At 40.3% G+C, this 19,419-nt stretch overlaps 1 protein-coding gene and 1 long non-coding RNA gene across 2 annotated transcripts in view; both read left to right on the top strand.

The window, feature by feature from the left end:
• Positions 1–249: 249 nt before the first annotated feature.
• Positions 250–19,419, top strand: part of LOC131685751 (repressor of RNA polymerase III transcription MAF1 homolog) — a 28,889-nt gene continuing 9,719 nt past the window's right edge. Inside the window, exons 1-2 of the mRNA XM_058969681.1 lie at positions 250–1,704; positions 18,078–18,355. Of these exons, the coding sequence (XP_058825664.1) occupies positions 1,360–1,704; positions 18,078–18,355 (623 nt within the window). The 5' untranslated portion in view covers positions 250–1,359. The remainder of the gene's footprint in view (positions 1,705–18,077; positions 18,356–19,419) is intronic.
• On the top strand, positions 7,360–9,822 carry LOC131685752 (uncharacterized). Its single transcript, XR_009304864.1, has 3 exons — positions 7,360–8,700; positions 8,771–8,843; positions 8,930–9,822. It is a non-coding gene; the product is annotated as an uncharacterized LOC131685752 (long non-coding RNA).

Raw genomic sequence — 19,419 nt, 5'->3', positions numbered from 1 at the left:
TCTGTCACTCGTTTAGTTAGCTGCATATACATGGTTGGTTGTTTCTCTCGCTCTAGTCGTTCTCTGATCACATAGCACCAATGTGTGTATTAAATACATGCGGGTGAACTCCATATTTGAATGTATTTGTAACCGAAAACATCGATGAAAGTATACGGAAATCAAAATTTATTGCGTCATGAAATTGTAAAAATCGAACGAGAGCAATAGCATTGCCACATCTTTGTGAATTCATCTCATTAGCATAACACCACTATTTCAGTCGGACGTCTCAAGTGCTCAGTTTGTAAATCGCTTTTCTCAAAACAAAAATAGCTTCCTAGCTGTGCAAAATTTGTCGTAAAGTGAAAAAAGTTTAGCGCGAAGTGAAAATTAAAGGTTTACGAAACCCGTGGCGGTAAAATTTTGCAAGGAAAACCTAAATTTCTAAGCAAAAAAGTATTTTTCGTTGTTCGTTCGTTGGTCTAGAAGCGAAAATGATGGAAAAATATAAGTCCTCTTTGTACATCTATATGTAGCTGTAGTGGATCACCGAGCTTCGACAGCAGTTGTATGCGTGTGTTCCTTTTCTGACGCGAAATCAGATTGCGTTTGTTACCAAAATATGCTTTGAATGTGTATGTTTATTATGACTGAACGATAGACGCCAGCCGAAGCTTGACCGTGGAGGCAACGAGAAGCAAGTGAATATTTACAATTCGCTAGAAAGACGCAAGTTACTCACTGAGGAAGTGAAGAAATCGATTGGGTGTTGTTTTTATATGAAAATACCCTGCCCTTCGCGATATTTCAGGCAAAGGAAGAGCCGTTAAGTGCGTGTGCGCTAAAAGTAAAACTAAACTAAACGTTAAACTGTTTATTATATAAAAGTTCGTTCAACTGCTGCAGCGGTTCTGCAAAGTTACCGCCTGTCCCGAGTTGTATTAAATGTGCCCGCAGCGAACGCAGCATTACAGCAGTCGCCGATTCGCCAGTACCAAGATATTAAAGAAGAGACTTTGTGTGCACCCTACGACCATGTTCAGAATCGCCCGAGTCAACAATAGCTTAATAAGAGAGAGGTCGCCCAAAATGGTCATGTACTCAGTTCCACAGATCTTTACCGCGTCGAGTTTGCATCACTGTTAAGCTGATACATCTCCGCTGTGTGGAGTATTTTTCTGTGTTAAAACAACACATTAGCTTAGTTCTGTAAGCTAGAAAAAGCATCGTTTGTTGGTGTAGAAAATTGTTCAAAACAAACCAACTAAGCTATTTTACACATTGCATAAGCTCAAAGTACACAACATTTAATATTTGATAAAAAATCGAAAGCATAACCATTTCATCTCATCGTACAAAATAAACAACTGATCAAAAATGAAGCTACTGGAAAGCACCAGCTTCGAGGCAATCAACAATGCACTCCACATTCAAACCGGTGACAGTACCATTCATGGTCGCATCGAGAGTTACTCCTGCAAAATGGCAGGAAACGACAAGGCCCTGTATAAACGTTTTACTTCAGAGCAGGCGCCAACCGATTTGGAGGCCCTTTCGCCTCCTCAAACACTGCAGGATCTGTCACCGCAGTTTATGCGTAACTCACTGTCTGGAGACGAGGGGGTAACCCTCTGCGATACCATTTCGCGTAAAACTTTGTTCTATCTGATTGCAACGCTCAATTCCGCCTTTGAGCCGGACTATGACTTCAGCGATGCTAAGGTTTGTATTTATGTATCATATTTTGTTTTCAATGCTGTGTCTATATGCTGCCTAATACTGCAAACTCGCCTGCCATTATTCTTTAGTATTAGCATTCTAGATTGTCAACGAAAAAGTATTACAGTTGAATTATCCTATATAAAAATATGTACCAGTTTTGCCCAAATTGTTTCCATCTTTTAAATTTATCAAAAAATATTTTTCGAGGGATTAAATTGTACGCACACATGCTAATTTCATTTTTAGATCAGAGTCGTTCGAAACTCATTTTTATATGGACAAAATCCAACATTAGAGCGAAACTAGAGTGACTCGAAATCCGCATAAGTAATCTAATAGCATTTTCGTTTTTATACGGTGCTACACCGGTGTAGTACATATAAAAAAGGGATAGACTAATTGCACCCAAGTTTGAATGAGTGTAGCACCGACTACACCGGTGTAGTGCAGTGTTAAAAACGAAAATGCCATAAGATGCGATGAATATTATAGGACGAAATGAGTGTGAATTTTCCTCCGATTACCAATTTTATTTTTAGAGAAAAGCAAATTCAGGAATCCCATTCGTAAACAAGTGAAGGTAGCTTGTATTCGTGCTTTAGTATTGCGTATCAACGTTTTTGCTTTCTTGTGTGTGTCATGTTGCTTGCTTGAAGACAAGTAAATGTATATTGCTTGCCCTTGAAATTTTTACAATAACACTCCTTTATATCCTTTGCTTTCTCGCTAAGCCTTGAAAAATTGGATTAGTACATCTTATAAGGATGTTGAGTGTCGTTCGTGTGATTTTTGAGAATCTCATAAAGTGTTTGTATATCTGATTGTCCATAAGAATGAATCAATAATCAAAACGGATCGTTTTTGTTATGCAAAATTAAAATGGATGCTCGCTTTCATCGTAACAGTGCTTTTAGCTCGGAACCGAATTTGTTTCGAATACAGCACTACACAAGAAATCCGCTGCGAAAGCCGGTTTTCTGACGCACCTTACAGTGCGATGTCAATCATCATAATAATTATTGATGTTCGCGCGCACTACCACTACAATGATTTTTGATTTGTTTGAAATGGGTCTAAGAAAAATTTATTGAAAGAAAAAGTGAAAATTTCTCTTTGTTTTGGGATTGCTAGTCGAAATTTTGGTGTGTGAGATATATGGTTATGTCGGAAACGCTTGTTTATATGAAATCGTGAGTCGACAAATGATCCGATAATAGTCAATCTTTTATAATACGTGTCATAATTAGACCGTACGGCCGTTAAAAAATTGAAATAAAAACATCCTTTTGTTCAATAGGCGAAATCTCGTCTCGTTAGAGAAAATTGTTACCGATTTATCGGGAATCAGAATTAATGGGTTTTAGAAGAATTTTATCCCTCTATGGTCGTCGGCCGGTGCGAGGAGGAATGAAGAATATATGCGTACAATAAATGCATCATTGCTTTGATAACTCGTGAATCTATTGATGTTTCGGTTTAGCACCAATGACCCATACAAATGACATTTAGCAGGATACACAACAGAGTTCGTTATGTTCCATTTTTCGCATTAAGCATTTTGTTTGCATTGGTTTCAGTTGCTTTGTGTCGAGGCTGCTTTACCGTTACTCACGTAACAGTCCCATATGCAAAATTATCATATTACCACCCAAATCAGTTTCATTGAGGAGCATTTGATCAGGAAAGTCGAAAAAGTATCACTACAAATATAAGAGATAAATATTATCTGCAGCTTTCATCCAAAATGCATACGGGATTGGTATGCGGGTACTTCTCGTATGGGACTGACACTAGCTGGGGTTTTTTTTTAATAAATCAATAATTTACAGTGCGTTATTTGATAGCGCAATAAAAATGTGACCTAACCCTGAGATTAATTCAAAACTGATGAAAATGTACGTGGGACTGTAATGCGGGAACCGGAAGTTTATTTTTCCACTATTTTTCCAGTGTCCGGCATCTAGCGTAATGTACTTCTTAACTAAACGCTACGTAATTATTTTGCTATTGTAGGATATTTATTTTGGTTTTGTGTTAGTGGGACAATCATGCGTAAAATTTTAACAATGGGACAAACAGACTTGGTATTTTTTTCACGGAGTCTTCGAACAAACTATATGATTTGGATGTGTTTTCTGAAAATTTACCTCAAAAAGGACAGTTTGATGAAAAAAAGGAAAAAAAATAATCAAAAAGTAACATGGGACAATTATGCGTAGAACGGCTGTGTCATCAAATAATATTTCCGTTCGAATATTGCCTATCCCGAGAGGGTGTACCCCATATGGCATAATGGACGTTTGGCATAACGGGTTTGGCATAAAGACGTTTGGCATAATGGACATTTGGCATAATGCTTATTGAGAGGTAGGGACATTTGGCATAATGGACGTTTGGCATAATGGACATTTGGCATAACACCTATTGGGGGTTAAGGGACATTTGGCATAACGGACGTTTGGCATAATGGACATTTGGCATAATACCTATTGGAGGGTAAAGGGACATTTGGCATAATGGACATTTGGCATAATACTTATTGGGGAGTGAATCCAAAATTATCATAATCAACTTTCGTCATATATATGATGTTTTGTTTTGTTACTTGTTTTGTTACCAACAGAAAAAAATTCATATTATATGAATCACGCAATCTGTAAGTAGTTAGACGGATCGCAAAGAAAAAAATGATTAGAGATAGGCACATTTGAACATATTTTTAATAGGTTAAAGGGCCCTTTGGATTACGTGATGTAAATTCTGCAAGTGAAATTTTCGTAATTCGATAGCTTGAATAATGAGTAACATGTAAACTGTACATTGTACAATACTACAGTAGAATACAGAAGTATAATTGCGTTCTTTGTAAAGAAGGGCGAATCACTATACTTTTCATATACTATTTATTTATCAATATGCACAGAATAGTATACATATTGCGCGCACGAAAGGTTCCTCCACGCGCTGACGTGTAGAAACTCTTACAGCCAAACCCGTGTGTTAGCGAAGAGTGTGGGGTTATGCTTCGCGCGTGCAGGGTTCGATTGAAAAATTCATAACGCCGAAAATACTCAAATGTTCTTTCCAAAATGTTAATGGCGTTAAGAAAAATGTTTTAAGAGAAAAGAAAGTCATCCAACATTTCAATATTTTACATTAAATAAGCAGCATGATTATTTTTAATAAACTTCATTCGAAAACTGAGAAAAGCACACATTTCATGTTTTCAACAATTTTTAATGTCTTCTTCAGTTATTGCAGTATTGGCGATCAAATAAAAGTATTTAAAAAAATTAAAGCGAATTACTACTATTTGAAAAAAAATACGTGTCAAATATTTTAGACAGCCAAATCGAAAAAATGGTAAAAAATTTGGGGTGGTAAATTTTATGTGGAATGCTCTATATATAATGTAAAGTAGGGTGCATCACAATTCTGTGCCTAATAGTAATTAAGTATTATATGAAATGCATAGCGATGCAGCCTTCTTTACAAATAACACAATTATACATCTGTATTCTGCCGTACATGTTATTCTTTATTCAAGTTATCAAAAAACGGAAGTCTTACTTGCTGAATTTACACCACGTAATCCAAAGGACCCTTTAACCCATTAAGAATAATGTGTGTAAATGTGCCTATATTTAGTCATTTTTTGTGATGATCCAACTAAATACTTATATATTGCGTAATTCATACAAAATGGAAAATATTTTTTTGGGTTGATTCCAAATTACGAAATGAAACATCGTATATATGACAAAAGTTGATTATGATAATTTTGGATTCATTCCCCAATAAGTATTATGCCATTTTATGCCAAATGTCCATTATGCCAAATGTCTCATTACCCCCCAATAAATATTATGCCAAATGTCCATTATGCCAAACGTCCGTTATGCCAAATGTCCCTTAACCCCCAATAGGTATTATGCCAAATGTCCATTATGCCAAACGTCCATTATGCCAAATGTCCCTACCTCTCAATAAGCATTATGCCAAATGTCCATTATGCCAAACGTCTTTATGCCAAACCCGTTATGCCAAACGTCCATTATGCCAAATGGGGTACACCCTCCCGAGATAAACTAGCGTTTCGTCGATTTGTTGCTATATGTGACACAAATGAGTGCGGCGAACGATACAAAAATAAACGTCAAACCGTTTTTTCGCTTGCACTAATGCAAAGTGAACATGCGCGTAATTCGGCGCACGGCTTGGTGGCGCATGGCTGAAAAGTCTCGATGTGGATTTTAGAAAAGATTCGCAATATCGCTTCACATCGGCGTTAGAGCTTTGCGTATAAGATTAAGTTCCATCCGGGTACTGCTAAACCAAGCAGAGTATATTTTTGCTTTTTTCAGTTTGATAACCTAGGAACTGATACCTGGGGAATACGTATTGTTTGGTCTGTAAATAGGATGGTGGCCAATGTTTCTTGTTATCAACAAAAAAGTGATTTCTGGATTCAGAGTGAGGGCCAGGTACACGTTTTCTTTTTGTTGATGAGGGACGGGTTTGTTCTGGGCCTGTGGCTTTCGTCGTTTGTTAGGTTCCATTCTCGTCGCTAAGGATGTCTTCATGACTGGTTGGTGGATTTATATTCCTACTTACAAGTCAATTGATCACTTCGCTTGGGCGGCGACGCATAAGGGTCCTGCTAATTGTCAATTATTTTGTCCTTGGGTTTGTTGACTAGTTCAGCAAAGGAATGCAGAACTACTGATTGTTTCGCTCGACCGGTTTCTCTTAGAAATGGCGTACCGCTTTCTCAGATATGCTTGGTTTGGCGTTCGGTTTGACCAGATTGAGTCATTCGCTATGCTTTCCCCAATCATAACAACTACCAATATCGACTAGAACATGGATTATCAAAATCGGTTATAATCAGCCTTATTCTGCATTACGACGGATCGCATTTTCGAACGAATGTGGTTCGATCGAAGCAGGCTCCCGTTTGCTTTTACTGTCGTTACAAACGTACGCAAACCGCTCAATTTTGTAAAATTTGACTCGCAGGGCGGGTCGAAATCCACTTAAGTAGCTATAAGCTGCCAAATATAATAAGAAAAAATGTAGCGAAATAGGTATTGACATCTTCTATTATCGCATTTATTAATACTCGCTTGTAGCTCTCCGAATCTACGGGTTGGTGCTTAGTCCTGTCACTAAGCTAGTGTCGGATTCTGATGAGAAAAACTCGAAACCCATCTCCATAACTAATTTAATTACAGGTTTTGTGTCTTTTACGCGCAAATGTGATTTTAAACAATTTTCTCCTTAGTGAAAATACAATAGTTCATTCCAAAATTTCCGCTAAGGACAAATATAGTGTTCACAATCGTAACTCATAAATTAAATAAAATGGATATTCTGGCTCACGCCGAGAACACACAAATGAATGTACACTGCTGGTCAATAAAATAGGTGTGAGATAAAAATACATGAAATTTTGAGTTTTCTCCAAAAATATTTTTATATTCAAATATTTTATAGTTAGGCACAGTCGTAAATATGAAAAGGAACATTTTTATTTGTAAAATAAATGTTATGCGTTATCATAACTCTCTCTCTTCTCCATGAAATCCAAAAAAGTACCTGGTCAATGAAATAGGTGTATTGTAGTCCATTGCATTAAAAATTTTCAAAACCATTGATTTTAAGACTTGGTATTTTTAACAACTAGTAAACTGTGTAAACTCGCTTATTCACATAAATTTTACCCATTCGTCTTGGCATTGAGTCATTCAATTGCTGATAAGTTTCCGTTGGTATAGCGTACCATTCCTTTTAAGCTGCTTCCCACAATCGATCCTTATTTGTGAAATTTTGATCGAATAACTTCTTTTTAAGTACATTCCGTAGATTTTCTACGGAATTGATGACAGGAGATTGGCAGGGTCCGAAATTATAGTCACTTTATTATCCCGAAATCATTCCTTTAAATATTCCGATGTGTGTTTTCGATCAATATCTTGCTGAAACTGCCATGTAAAGGCACGTTATCTTTGGGATAAAACTGCATGACATCCTTTAGGATGTCCATCCTTTAGCCTTGCATTCGAATCTTGCCATTATAGTGATGTTGTGAAAAATAGGACCTGCGCCATTCCACGAAAAGCAAGGCCCAATCCTCATTGTTCTCGCTCCCGTGCTTTACCATACTTTGCGTGTGTCGCAGATTAAACTCTATGCACTTTGGACGTTTAACGTTTCTTTGTGCATCGGAGAAAAACAGATTTGTCTTCGGTTCGGCCCTCCGAAGGATATGTTGCCATTTATTGATTCCTTCCGAACCAAGCCCATTAACACTGTTAAAAAGCAAATTGCATATTTCTTCGAAGGCTTTTGCTTCGCAATAGTGGACCCTTCTTAGCAATTCTTTCTGGAAGATTGGAATTTTACGGCCTACTGCGAACTGTTCTCGGACCTACCACTTTTCCAATCTGTAACCACCGGTTACGACAGTTGTTAGTTGGCTTTGCCAAATTGATAAGTGTCGCTAGGTTTGCTCATTCCCTTTCCCAATCCCTAACTCCTACTCTGTGTAAAACATCAAAATGTGTGAGTGATGGCCTTCCAAGTCCAGGTTGTCATCTGAGACGGGTGGGTCACTCACGCAGAAGGGTTGCAGGCGCTCACCCAAGGTGTCTCATCACAACGGTGTGAGCATAACGTAGCGCAACATGCTATCCATCGCTGTCGCAGCCATTGGAAGGGCTGCCAAGGTTTTGACAATTTAAATGTCAGTTCGGATGATATTGCAAAAATTGAGGTTTTTCGGTATCATCCGAGCTGAGTTAGGCTCGGCGGTCGCCGAGATAGTTCTTTCGGTTCTCGACATTCGAGGAAGTCAGAAGTGCGCGCGGTTTTTGCTCATTATTCAATGTGATTTTTCTTGTACAGTTTAAGTGGTGTATTGTGTGAATAATGTTCTTTTTTAGTTTTAGATATAGATAGATTAGATTAAAAGTAAAAGTAAACGGTTATAGTACGGTTAGTAAATAGTGATAGCGTATTGTCCTAGTATAAAACAAATTGTAAATTTTTGTATGTATTTTAACAGTGTCACAAAACGAAGAAAAAACGAAGAAATTGAAAAGCACGAATCCCATACAAATTAAAATCAAGTTGAAAAGGTAAAATTGCTACATAAAACAGGTTAAAAGATGGTGCGGGATAGGGTTTCGAAACACCTTAGTATATGCTAATTTGCGCTGTGCAGGTCCACAGCGGGCCTTTTTTTCTCTGGCTTCGGACTACGTCCGAAGGGTTTCTTCGCAGGAAGCACGCCAAACAGAAATCCTCAAAGCGAACCGATTAGAGAACCGAGAGTCCTTGCTGAAGAACCCTAGATCCGACGCGCTGGGGAGATTCGCCGCCATTTTTGGCAACTCCGCCAGTGTGCTAACGCCGCCATTGTTATTGACGGTGTACAATTACGAGGTCGGCAGGTTTGTCGCCTTCAAAGTTCCGGACCGTTTTCCTGCCACCAGCGAACCCAGATCCACCAGAATTTGCCATGGCTGTAATAGTCAGCCGCACAACCACTGTAAACTTGCACCAGATAAAAAGATCCGCAAGTAGCTAAATCGTGACGTCACATAGCATTAAGTTTAGTTAGGGTATGGTAATAAATTGTATGTATAAATTAAAATTCTGTACCATCTGTATATTCTCGTATAACATTGTCCGTACAATAACACCACTACTTTGAATCGGTTTCCGGACTCGAAAGGAGTCGTCAGTCCTCGTCCTAGGATGTTTCCGCTGAAAGAGCATTCACGGTATCGCTTTTGAGCATATTAAAATATTGCTTTACCTTTTTAGTTGTTCACCTTGGTTGCAGCAGCGATTGATGGTCCGGTTTCCCCTGTTCCCGAAGTGAATGAGTTCCGTGGTGAGTACAACTAAAACCCTGAATGTATACCAGCAGTAGAGAGCATAATCCCCCTCCAACCACCCACTGAGCAAGTCGAGGGGCTACAAATTGGCGCCCAACATAACAACCCACAGTTAGATTTTTTTTTCAAAATCCCTACGGAGGGAGTACAAAACAGAACGCTGTTTTATTAGGTTATTTTCGTCCTCTGAACGAAAGTATACAGTTTTTCGGAAAATGGATGTTGAATTTGATATTCTGTATAAAAGTTTGCTCGTTCATCACCTGGAAAGGGATGAAATCGCACACGAGCTCGCGATCCGCGGAATAGAATTTACGGAAGCTGAAACGCGAGCAGCCCTCGCGCGGCGTTTGAGGGAACAAATTAAAACAGAGAAGAACAGTGATATCCGCGATATTGATTTCAATCGGCTTGATACAACGGTCGATGAAGAGATCAAGCTTATAGATAGAAAGATTAAGGACATTAGAGATTATTTAAGAAATCCCAGAAGGTACGAAGGGTCACGTGAAGCGTTAAAAACTAGGCTTGTACATTGCTTCGCGCGCGTTAAACGAGTGGCGGAAAATACGGATGAGGAGGAAGATTTAAACGATGTAGATTCGCTAGTGTCGTGCATTCGCGGTGCGTTTAATATGCATTTCTCTTTTTTCTCGGCAATAGGCCAGCAAGAAATTGCAACCCAATTAAATCAGTCGATGGCGAATATGTCCATCGGCCCCGCCGGTTCGAATATCGATAGGAAATCAACTGCGTCGTCTAGTCAAAACGACGATAACGATTTCGTAACCCCGGGAGAACATTTAAAACGAAACCTTAAATCATTAGACAATTTTTCGACTGGTTGGAATATTCCAATGAACAATTGGTTCCCATGGATGACGCAACCTGGTGCATACCCATGGATGTTTGGACCCCCACAAATGCAAATATGGCCTGCTCAGAAAGTGCTTCATTTTAGTGCAGCAGATAGTGCGTCCAACCAAGTAGACCCTGTGATTGACAAGAATAGGGAAATTTTCGTCAAAAGCAAAAATAAGAGTTCGTCACCCAAGTCGTCGCGAAAAAGTAAACCAGTTTCAGAGACATCGTCTGAAACCGAATCCGGTTGCTCGACGGATAGAACGCAATATAGCTCGCGGAGATCGAATCGAAATGTCAGGGTTAATAATAATCGTCGGGAGTATAGACCAGGACCGAGATCAGGGAAGTGTAGGCCAGTGTCAGACTGGAGACTAAAATACGACGGGTCCGATGACGGTCAGTTGTTAATGAAATTTTTACGGGAAGTTGAGTTCTACGCGAAGTCGGAAAATATGTCCACCAGAGAATTGTTCCGTTCAGCAATTCATCTGTTTAGTGGACCGGCGAAATCGTGGTACATGACGGGTTTCGAGAATGATGATTTCTCATCTTGGGAAGAGCTTAAAGAAGAACTCAAGAGGGAATTTTTGAGTCCGGATCACGACCACACGAGCGAAATACGCGCGATCGCGAGAAAGCAGAGTCCCCGCGAAAAATTTCAGGATTATTTTCTGGACATACAGAAAATTTTCAACTCGTTAACCAAGCCTATGACAGAACGCAAGAAGTTTGAAATCGTGTTTCGTAATATGCGCGCGGAATATAAAGGCCATGCGGTGTCGTCAGAAATCGACAACTTGGCTGATCTCAAGAAATTTGGCAGACGGTTAGATGCCACCTATTGGTATAAATACCAACCCCACGCGAACGAGAACAATCCCCGGGGGAAGCAGGTTAACGAAATCGAAACCGGCGCGAAACGGAAACAGAAAGCTAAGCCCGACAACGAACAGTACAAATCGCGAGTCTTTAATAACTCCAAATCGCGCGCGAACATTTCGGATGAGGAGATTAAACGTGTGCCGAACTCGCAACAGGGTAGTGAAAGGGATCGACCACAGGGACTGCAAATTGTGCTGGATAACTATCAAGTACCGAAAGACGGCGTTTGTTTCAACTGTCGCCTCAAAGGCCACCATGCTCGAGAGTGTGACAGACCGCGACACCAATATTGTCAACGATGTGGCTTTCATGATGTGGATACCGACACTTGTCCCTTCTGTAAAAAAAACGCAGTCAAGACTGTCCCGAAGGGCAGGCCAGTCTGCCGCTCATAAAGCCCCTTTTACCGCAAGATTGCACCGAACAATTGCAAAACCTTGGTCTCGACCAAGTTTGTTCCTCCGAGTACGTGCATTCTTACAATTACGAGATTAATGAGTCGATTATACACCCAGAAAATGACGAGAGACCGTTTGTTAAAATATCTGTCCTAGGAATACCTATGGTAGGCCTACTGGACAGCGGCGCTCATTTAAGTATCCTGGGTGTCGGTTCCAAAAAAATTATTAAAAAGTGTAATTTGAAATTACTCCCTTCAGATGTAAGCCTTAAAACTGCAAATGGGGAGCAGCTGAAAGTTAGTGGAGTGGTGTGCCTTCCTGTTACTTTTAATAATGCAACGAAAATTGTAGAAGCCCTAGTAGTTCCCTCCCTAAAGAGACGAATTCTCCTTGGGATGAATTTTTGGAAATCGTTCGATATTCGACCAACCATAGGTCAAGCAAAGGTGGAAGAATTAGAACGTGACGATGAATCAAAATTATGCGCGAACGAGTCCGGTACAGATACGGACAACGATGAATTAGAATTAACGGAGGATCAGAAACATAGATTAGAATATGTAAAAACGTTATTCAAAGTAGCAGGAGAAGGTACCCTTGACACTACACACTTAATTAACCATCGAATCGAGCTAACAGAAGAAGCGAAAAAACTTCCGCCCGCTCGAATTAACCCGTTCCCAACTTCGCCGAAGAAGCAGGAACAAATCAATGAAGAATTGAACAAGATGCTTCAAAGCAAAGTGATTGAAAAGTCTTACAGTGATTGGGCCTTACGCCTCGTCCCGGTAGACAAAACAGATGGCTCTATACGTTTATGCCTTGACGCGCGTAAACTCAACGACCGCACTGTCAGGGATTGCTATCCTCTCCCACATGCGGACCGTATCTTAAGCAGACTCGGGGCGGCGGAATATATTACAACCATAGACCTCTCTAAAGCCTTTCTACAAGTTCCGTTACACCCTCGTTCGCGAAAATATACGGCATTCTCCGTGTTGGGGCGAGGATTGTTCCAGTTCACCCGAATGCCTTTCGGTCTAGTCAATAGCCCGGCAACGCTGTCGAGACTGATGGATCGAGTCTTAGGTGGAGGTGAACTGGAACCAAACGTATTTGTATACCTGGACGACATAATTGTGGTTTCAAATACGTTTGAGTAACACCTGGCCCTGCTAGAAGAGGTTGCGAAGCGTTTAAACGCGGCCAATCTCTCAATTAATTTAAGCAAATCTCGTTTTTGTGTGGCAGAAGTTCCATACCTGGGATACATCTTGGGTCAAGGAGGCCTAAGGCCCAACCCTGACCGAGTATCCGCCATTGTCAACTACGAAAGACCTACCTCGTTAAGGGCTCTAAGGAGATTCTTAGGAATGTGTAACTATTATAGACGGTTCATAGCCGACTATAGTGAGGTTACACAACCCCTAACAGAGCTCCTTAGAAATAAGCCCAAAGCCGTAATCTGGAATGATAAAGCAGAATTATCATTTGCAAACATCAAGGGACTCTTAATTAGTGCCCCAATCCTTACAAATCCAAACTTCAACTTACCTTTCGCGATCCACTGCGACGCAAGCGATACGGCGATTGCCGGTGTCCTTACACAAACGCATGATGAAACAGAAAAGCCTATAGCCTTTTTCTCGCAGAAGCTAAGTACAATCCAACAAAGATACTTCGCCACAGAAAAGGAAGGATTGGCGGTAATAAGATCCATCGAAAAATTTAGATGTTACATCGAAGGTGCTAAATTCACCGTTTACACCGACGCGTCAGCATTAACATACATTATGCGAAGCAGTTGGCGTACGTCATCTCGCTTATGTCGCTGGAGTATGGACCTGCAGCGCCATGATATGACCATTCTGCACAGGAAAGGGTCCGAGAATTACGTTCCGGATGCTTTGTCCAGGTCCGTTGAAGAAGTTATGTCCACTGATGAAACCGGATGGTATCCGGAAATGGTTCAAAAGGTACAAGAAAACCCTGAAAAATATAAAGATTTTAAACTTGAGCGGGGAATCTTAAAAAAATTTGTTTCCGTTCAGGGAGATTCGTTAGATTACCGTTTTTCTTGGAAGACTTGTGTACCAGCTTCTGCGAGAGAAAGGATCCTCGTCGAAGAGCATGACGACAAAATGCATCTAGGGACGGAGAAGACTTTAGCTTTTGTTAGGAAGAAGTACTTCTGGCCCAAAATGGCCGAAGATGTCCAGAAATACATTCGACACTGCTCACTATGCAAACAAAATAAGCCCGCGAATCGTTCACAAATCCCTGAACCCGGTAAACAACGCCTAACAACGAAACCCTTCCAAATCATCGCACTAGATTTCATCCAGTCCCTTCCCCGTAGTAAAAACGGCAACGCACATCTACTAGTCGTGATGGACTTGTTTTCGAAATGGTCGATCTTAGTTCCAATGAAACGAATCTCCGCGCCCCAAGTAACCAAGGTTCTCGAAGAATGTTGGTTCCGTAAGTACTCGGTTCCGGAATATTTAATATCCGATAACGCGACCACCTTTTTGTCCACCGAATTTAAAACTCTACTATCCAAATACGGTATTCAACACTGGGCCAATTCGAGGCACCACAGTCAATCGAACCCGGTGGAACGGCTGAATCGAACAATAAACGCGTGTCTCCGATCCTACGTCAAAGAAAATCAGAAGATTTGGGACACCCGGGTGTCCGAGATTGAGTTTTGCCTCAATAATACACCCCATACCGCGACAGGTTATTCTCCCTATCGAATTCTTTTCGGACATGATATAGTTGAAAGAGCAGGAGAGCACAAAATGGATAGGGACGAAAGGGATATATCTGAGGAGGAAAGAATGGAACTGAGAGGAGAGGTGAACAGGAAAATTTACTCCATAGTATACAAAAATTTAAGAAAAGCCCATGACAAACATGTCATGGACTACAATTTGCGGTCGAAGACGGCTGCTCCTGTTTACTCTGTAGGGCAGAGAGTGTACAGGAGGAACTTTAAACAGTCATCAGCAGCTGATGCCTACAACGCCAAACTGGATGCGCTGTACATCCCGTGCGTAGTCCTTGCACGAATTGGCACCAGCTCGTATGAGCTTGCCAATGAAGCTGGTAAACCGATTGGGGTTTTTTCCGTGGCTGATTTGAAACCCGAAGCCTGAAATGGAAAAAAAATCGAATAAGACTTCCAGCAAATTATTTTCAATCAATTTGGGGGCACCATTGAGCGGTCCGGACCTCAATGAGTAGCAACTGTAAATTGCGATCTGAAATGAGATTTATATAGTCAATAATAGATGTCGATTAGCTTGTTTATATTGTCTACTTACGTGAAAAAAATCTTCAAGGGAAATTGTCTCCTTGCCGTGAAACCTTCCTCCAGCAAATTTCCAACGAAACCGACGAATGTCATCAAAAACGACCAGAGCTCACTAGAAATTTTGCCGATTTTGGTGCACCGCGAAAGCTTCACGGCAACGACGCGTTTTTCGTGCACAACCTACCTGTAAAATAGTAAAATAACACTTCAAAAATATAATTAAATGAGATAAAACACTTTTCACTCACGCACGCGTAGCGGTATAGTAAACAACAATCGTGATCGACGGCTGACAGTTTTCAACACACACATGTGTTGGTGTAATGAGTTCTTTCTCCACTTCGTTGAGTGAAGTGGATGTATAGAACACTTTTTAATAAGGGCCTATGAAGGCGTACCTGGGAATAATTTTCCAATCGGCAAAATTATTTTTCGTCAGGGAACGTTAAGATGTGGAATAATAACAATTGTTTGTTTAATTTAAACCAATACTTCGTTAATTGGGAGGGGGACGATGGGGTATTGTAACCACCGGTTACGACAGTTGTTAGTTGGCTTTGCCAAATTGATAAGTGTCGCTAGGTTTGCTCATTCCCTTTCCCAATCCCTAACTCCTACTCTGTGTAAAACATCAAAATGTGTGAGTGATGGCCTTCCAAGTCCAGGTTGTCATCTGAGACGGGTGGGTCACTCACGCAGAAGGGTTGCAGGCGCTCACCCAAGGTGTCTCATCACAACGGTGTGAGCATAACGTAGCGCAACATGCTATCCATCGCTGTCGCAGCCATTGGAAGGGCTGCCAAGGTTTTGACAATTTAAATGTCAGTTCGGATGATATTGCAAAAATTGAGGTTTTTCGGTATCATCCGAGCTGAGTTAGGCTCGGCGGTCGCCGAGATAGTTCTTTCGGTTCTCGACATTCGAGGAAGTCAGAAGTGCGCGCGGTTTTTGCTCATTATTCAATGTGATTTTTCTTGTACAGTTTAAGTGGTGTATTGTGTGAATAATGTTCTTTTTTAGTTTTAGATATAGATAGATTAGATTAAAAGTAAAAGTAAACGGTTATAGTACGGTTAGTAAATAGTGATAGCGTATTGTCCTAGTATAAAACAAATTGTAAATTTTTGTATGTATTTTAACAGTGTCACAAAACGAAGAAAAAACGAAGAAATTGAAAAGCACGAATCCCATACAAATTAAAATCAAGTTAAAAAGGTAAAATTGCTACATAAAACAGGTTAAAAGATGGTGCGGGATAGGGTTTCGAAACACCTTAGTATATGCTAATTTGCGCTGTGCAGGTCCACAGCGGGCCTTTTTTTCTCTGGCTTCGGACTACGTCCGAAGGGTTTCTTCGCAGGAAGCACGCCAAACAGAAATCCTCAAAGCGAACCGATTAGAGAACCGAGAGTCCTTGCTGAAGAACCCTAGATCCGACGCGCTGGGGAGATTCGCCGCCATTTTTGGCAACTCCGCCAGTGTGCTAACGCCGCCATTGTTATTGACGGTGTACAATTACGAGGTCGGCAGGTTTGTCGCCTTCAAAGTTCCGGACCGTTTTCCTGCCACCAGCGAACCCAGATCCACCAGAATTTGCCATGGCTGTAATAGTCAGCCGCACAACCACTGTAAACCTGCACCAGATAAAAAGATCCGCAAGTAGCTAAATCGTGACGTCACATAGCATTAAGTTTAGTTAGGGTATGGTAATAAATTGTATGTATAAATTAAAATTCTGTACCATCTGTATATTCTCGTATAACATTGTCCGTACAATAACACCACTACTTTGAATCGGTTTCCGGACTCGAAAGGAGTCGTCAGTCCTCGTCCTAGGATGTTTCCGCTGAAAGAGCATTCACGGTATCGCTTTTGAGCATATTAAAATATTGCTTTACCTTTTTAGTTGTTCACCTTGGTTGCAGCAGCGATTGATGGTCCGGTTTCCCCTGTTCCCGAAGTGAATGAGTTCCGTGGTGAGTACAACTAAAACCCTGAATGTATACCAGCAGTAGAGAGCATAATCCCCCTCCAACCACCCACTGAGCAAGTCGAGGGGCTACAAATCTGTGCTGAATTAGTCTTGGATGACGCGAATGGATCAGATTTCGCTAATAATGCAATACAATGGTCAGCTGCTGTAGATGTTTTCTTGGGTGTTTTGCGCGTTTCCTTTTTTCAAAGATTTTAAGGTTGCACAGAGATCGCGCAAAATTCGCAAACGAAAAAAGCAGTTTTTTCCCACACCATATGTCAGATCTTCATAAAAATCAATCAGCGTATGTAGAATGTTGTTACAGTACTGCTGATTGATTTTTATGAAGATCTGATATACGGTGTGGAAAAAAACTGTTTTTCTCGATTGCGAATTTTGCGCATTCTCTGTGCAACCTTAAGACATTTGTAACGAAGTTTTCTCTCGTTCTCGTTCCACTCTAGTAGAGTGACATGCTCGAACCATTCTATAACAAATCTTTGACTTATTCAACATTTAAACATTTATTCGTACGCAGGATTCAAACGTCACCAAATAAAACGTATAATGGAATTATGTAAAATAATAACCCTTTAATATATTTCACACACCTATTATATTGACCACACGAAAAAACCTGCGGCAGTCTTGTTTTGCATCTTGACAAAGATTGCAAATGTAATCAGCGCCAACAACCCACTAGAAACTTGACAGATACTAAGGCTTGTGTGTGCGGTAGGTGTGATTGAGACTGCTGTAACTTTGTCTGTGTAATTGAGAGAAAAACAAAATAGTCTATCACACACCTATTTTATTGGCCAGCAGTGTATTTAAAAAGATAGACGGAGCTATGTCCAAAGATCTATTTTTTTCTTGTCTTACGACTCACGCAATCCGCTCACTGTAACAAAACCGCTTGTAACGTCTCTTCTTGTTTAACCAAAAAAGACGTATAAATGTACTCATTCAGTCGACAAAATAGTTTAAAGGAAGTATGGTAACTATTTTTTTTCGTTTTTATATTACAGAGCCACGAGTTCAGCAGGGAGCCTTCACTCCAGTGGGTTCTCAACTCGATCGAGGGAAATCTTTCGGCGGTTGCCGGTGAGCAGTACCAAAAGATTCGCACCGCTTTGTGGTCAACCATTGAGGAAGAAATCTTGCTGAATGATTGTGACATCTATAGCTACAATCCGGATTTAAACTCGGATCCGTTCGGAGAACCGGGCTGCTTGTGGTCATTCAATTATTTCTTCTACAATAAAAAATTGAAGCGCATCGTGTTCTTCACATGTCGGGCAATCAAGTAAGTGTAGTCACCATGAATCTACTAATATGTTAGATGTTGTTTCTTATGGAGGATTTAACCCTAAGGGTCATTCTTCTCCGAATCTACCAATATTTTAAATCATGTGTATTCACTCCCGAACCCCGTAAAATAGCATTTAAAAGTGTTCTTTTGTTGAAAAAAAATGGATGGTAATGTCAAGGACATAAAAAATACACTGAGATTTGGTTAAATCAAATATATTGATATTTCAGAAGTTATGTCGATATTGTGCAACGGAATAATATATTAAAACATTGATAACCGCAAGGGAATGATCGATAGATTCCATGAAAACTTCACTTCTACTAAAAAAATGGATCATAATCGCATAACACCTACCTTCCGGTTGCTTATATTTTTTCCCGCATCTAGGACACTTTGGGAAGCAAGTAATATTAAAAGCCTATCTCCAGTATCTCGTATCTAGTAGTTATCGATATTCAGCGCAGCTTATTTTCTCTGACGTTCAGTGGCAGCCCAAAACAGCTTTGGACACAGCACGGATTGCAAACATTTCTTATTCGCACGCAACGTTGGATGCTCCCCTCGCCGGTCAAGTCATGTGTAAAAAGCAACTGATTCATAGGTACGGAGTTATCAGCGTTCCAAAAAGGTTTTGCTCAGGCAGCAAATTAAATCGGTCGCTCCCGACCTTTCGATAAAAACCCTTTACCAAAATGGATGCGATTCCTTATCTAAAACTCAATTTTTATTTCGTTAAACTTCGACGTTTCGTTCCTGGCAAACCTTCGTCTTGCTTCGGCAAATACGCGTTTACGCAGGTTTAGGTTGTCTTACCTCCATTCTATAACATTTACCCTACGTGTGCCCGAAAGCCATTTACCCGAATGGTATTTGTCCGAATGCACAGTAATTTGTTTTCGTGCTCAAAATTAATAGCGTCTAAACCGTTAACTTTAGTTGTTCTGAGAAGTTCTTGCCATTAAGATTGCGCATCTACATGAATATATTCTTCAGTGATTAATTTACCTATAATTGATAGAAACTTTTTGTATTCGGCAGAGTTGTGGAACATTTTA

Source organism: Topomyia yanbarensis, chromosome 2 (genome assembly GCF_030247195.1).
Source record: "Topomyia yanbarensis strain Yona2022 chromosome 2, ASM3024719v1, whole genome shotgun sequence".
Classification (NCBI taxonomy): domain Eukaryota; kingdom Metazoa; phylum Arthropoda; class Insecta; order Diptera; family Culicidae; genus Topomyia; species Topomyia yanbarensis.
Note: the sequence above shows the minus strand (reverse complement) of the source record. Positions and strands in the feature narration are given on the sequence as shown.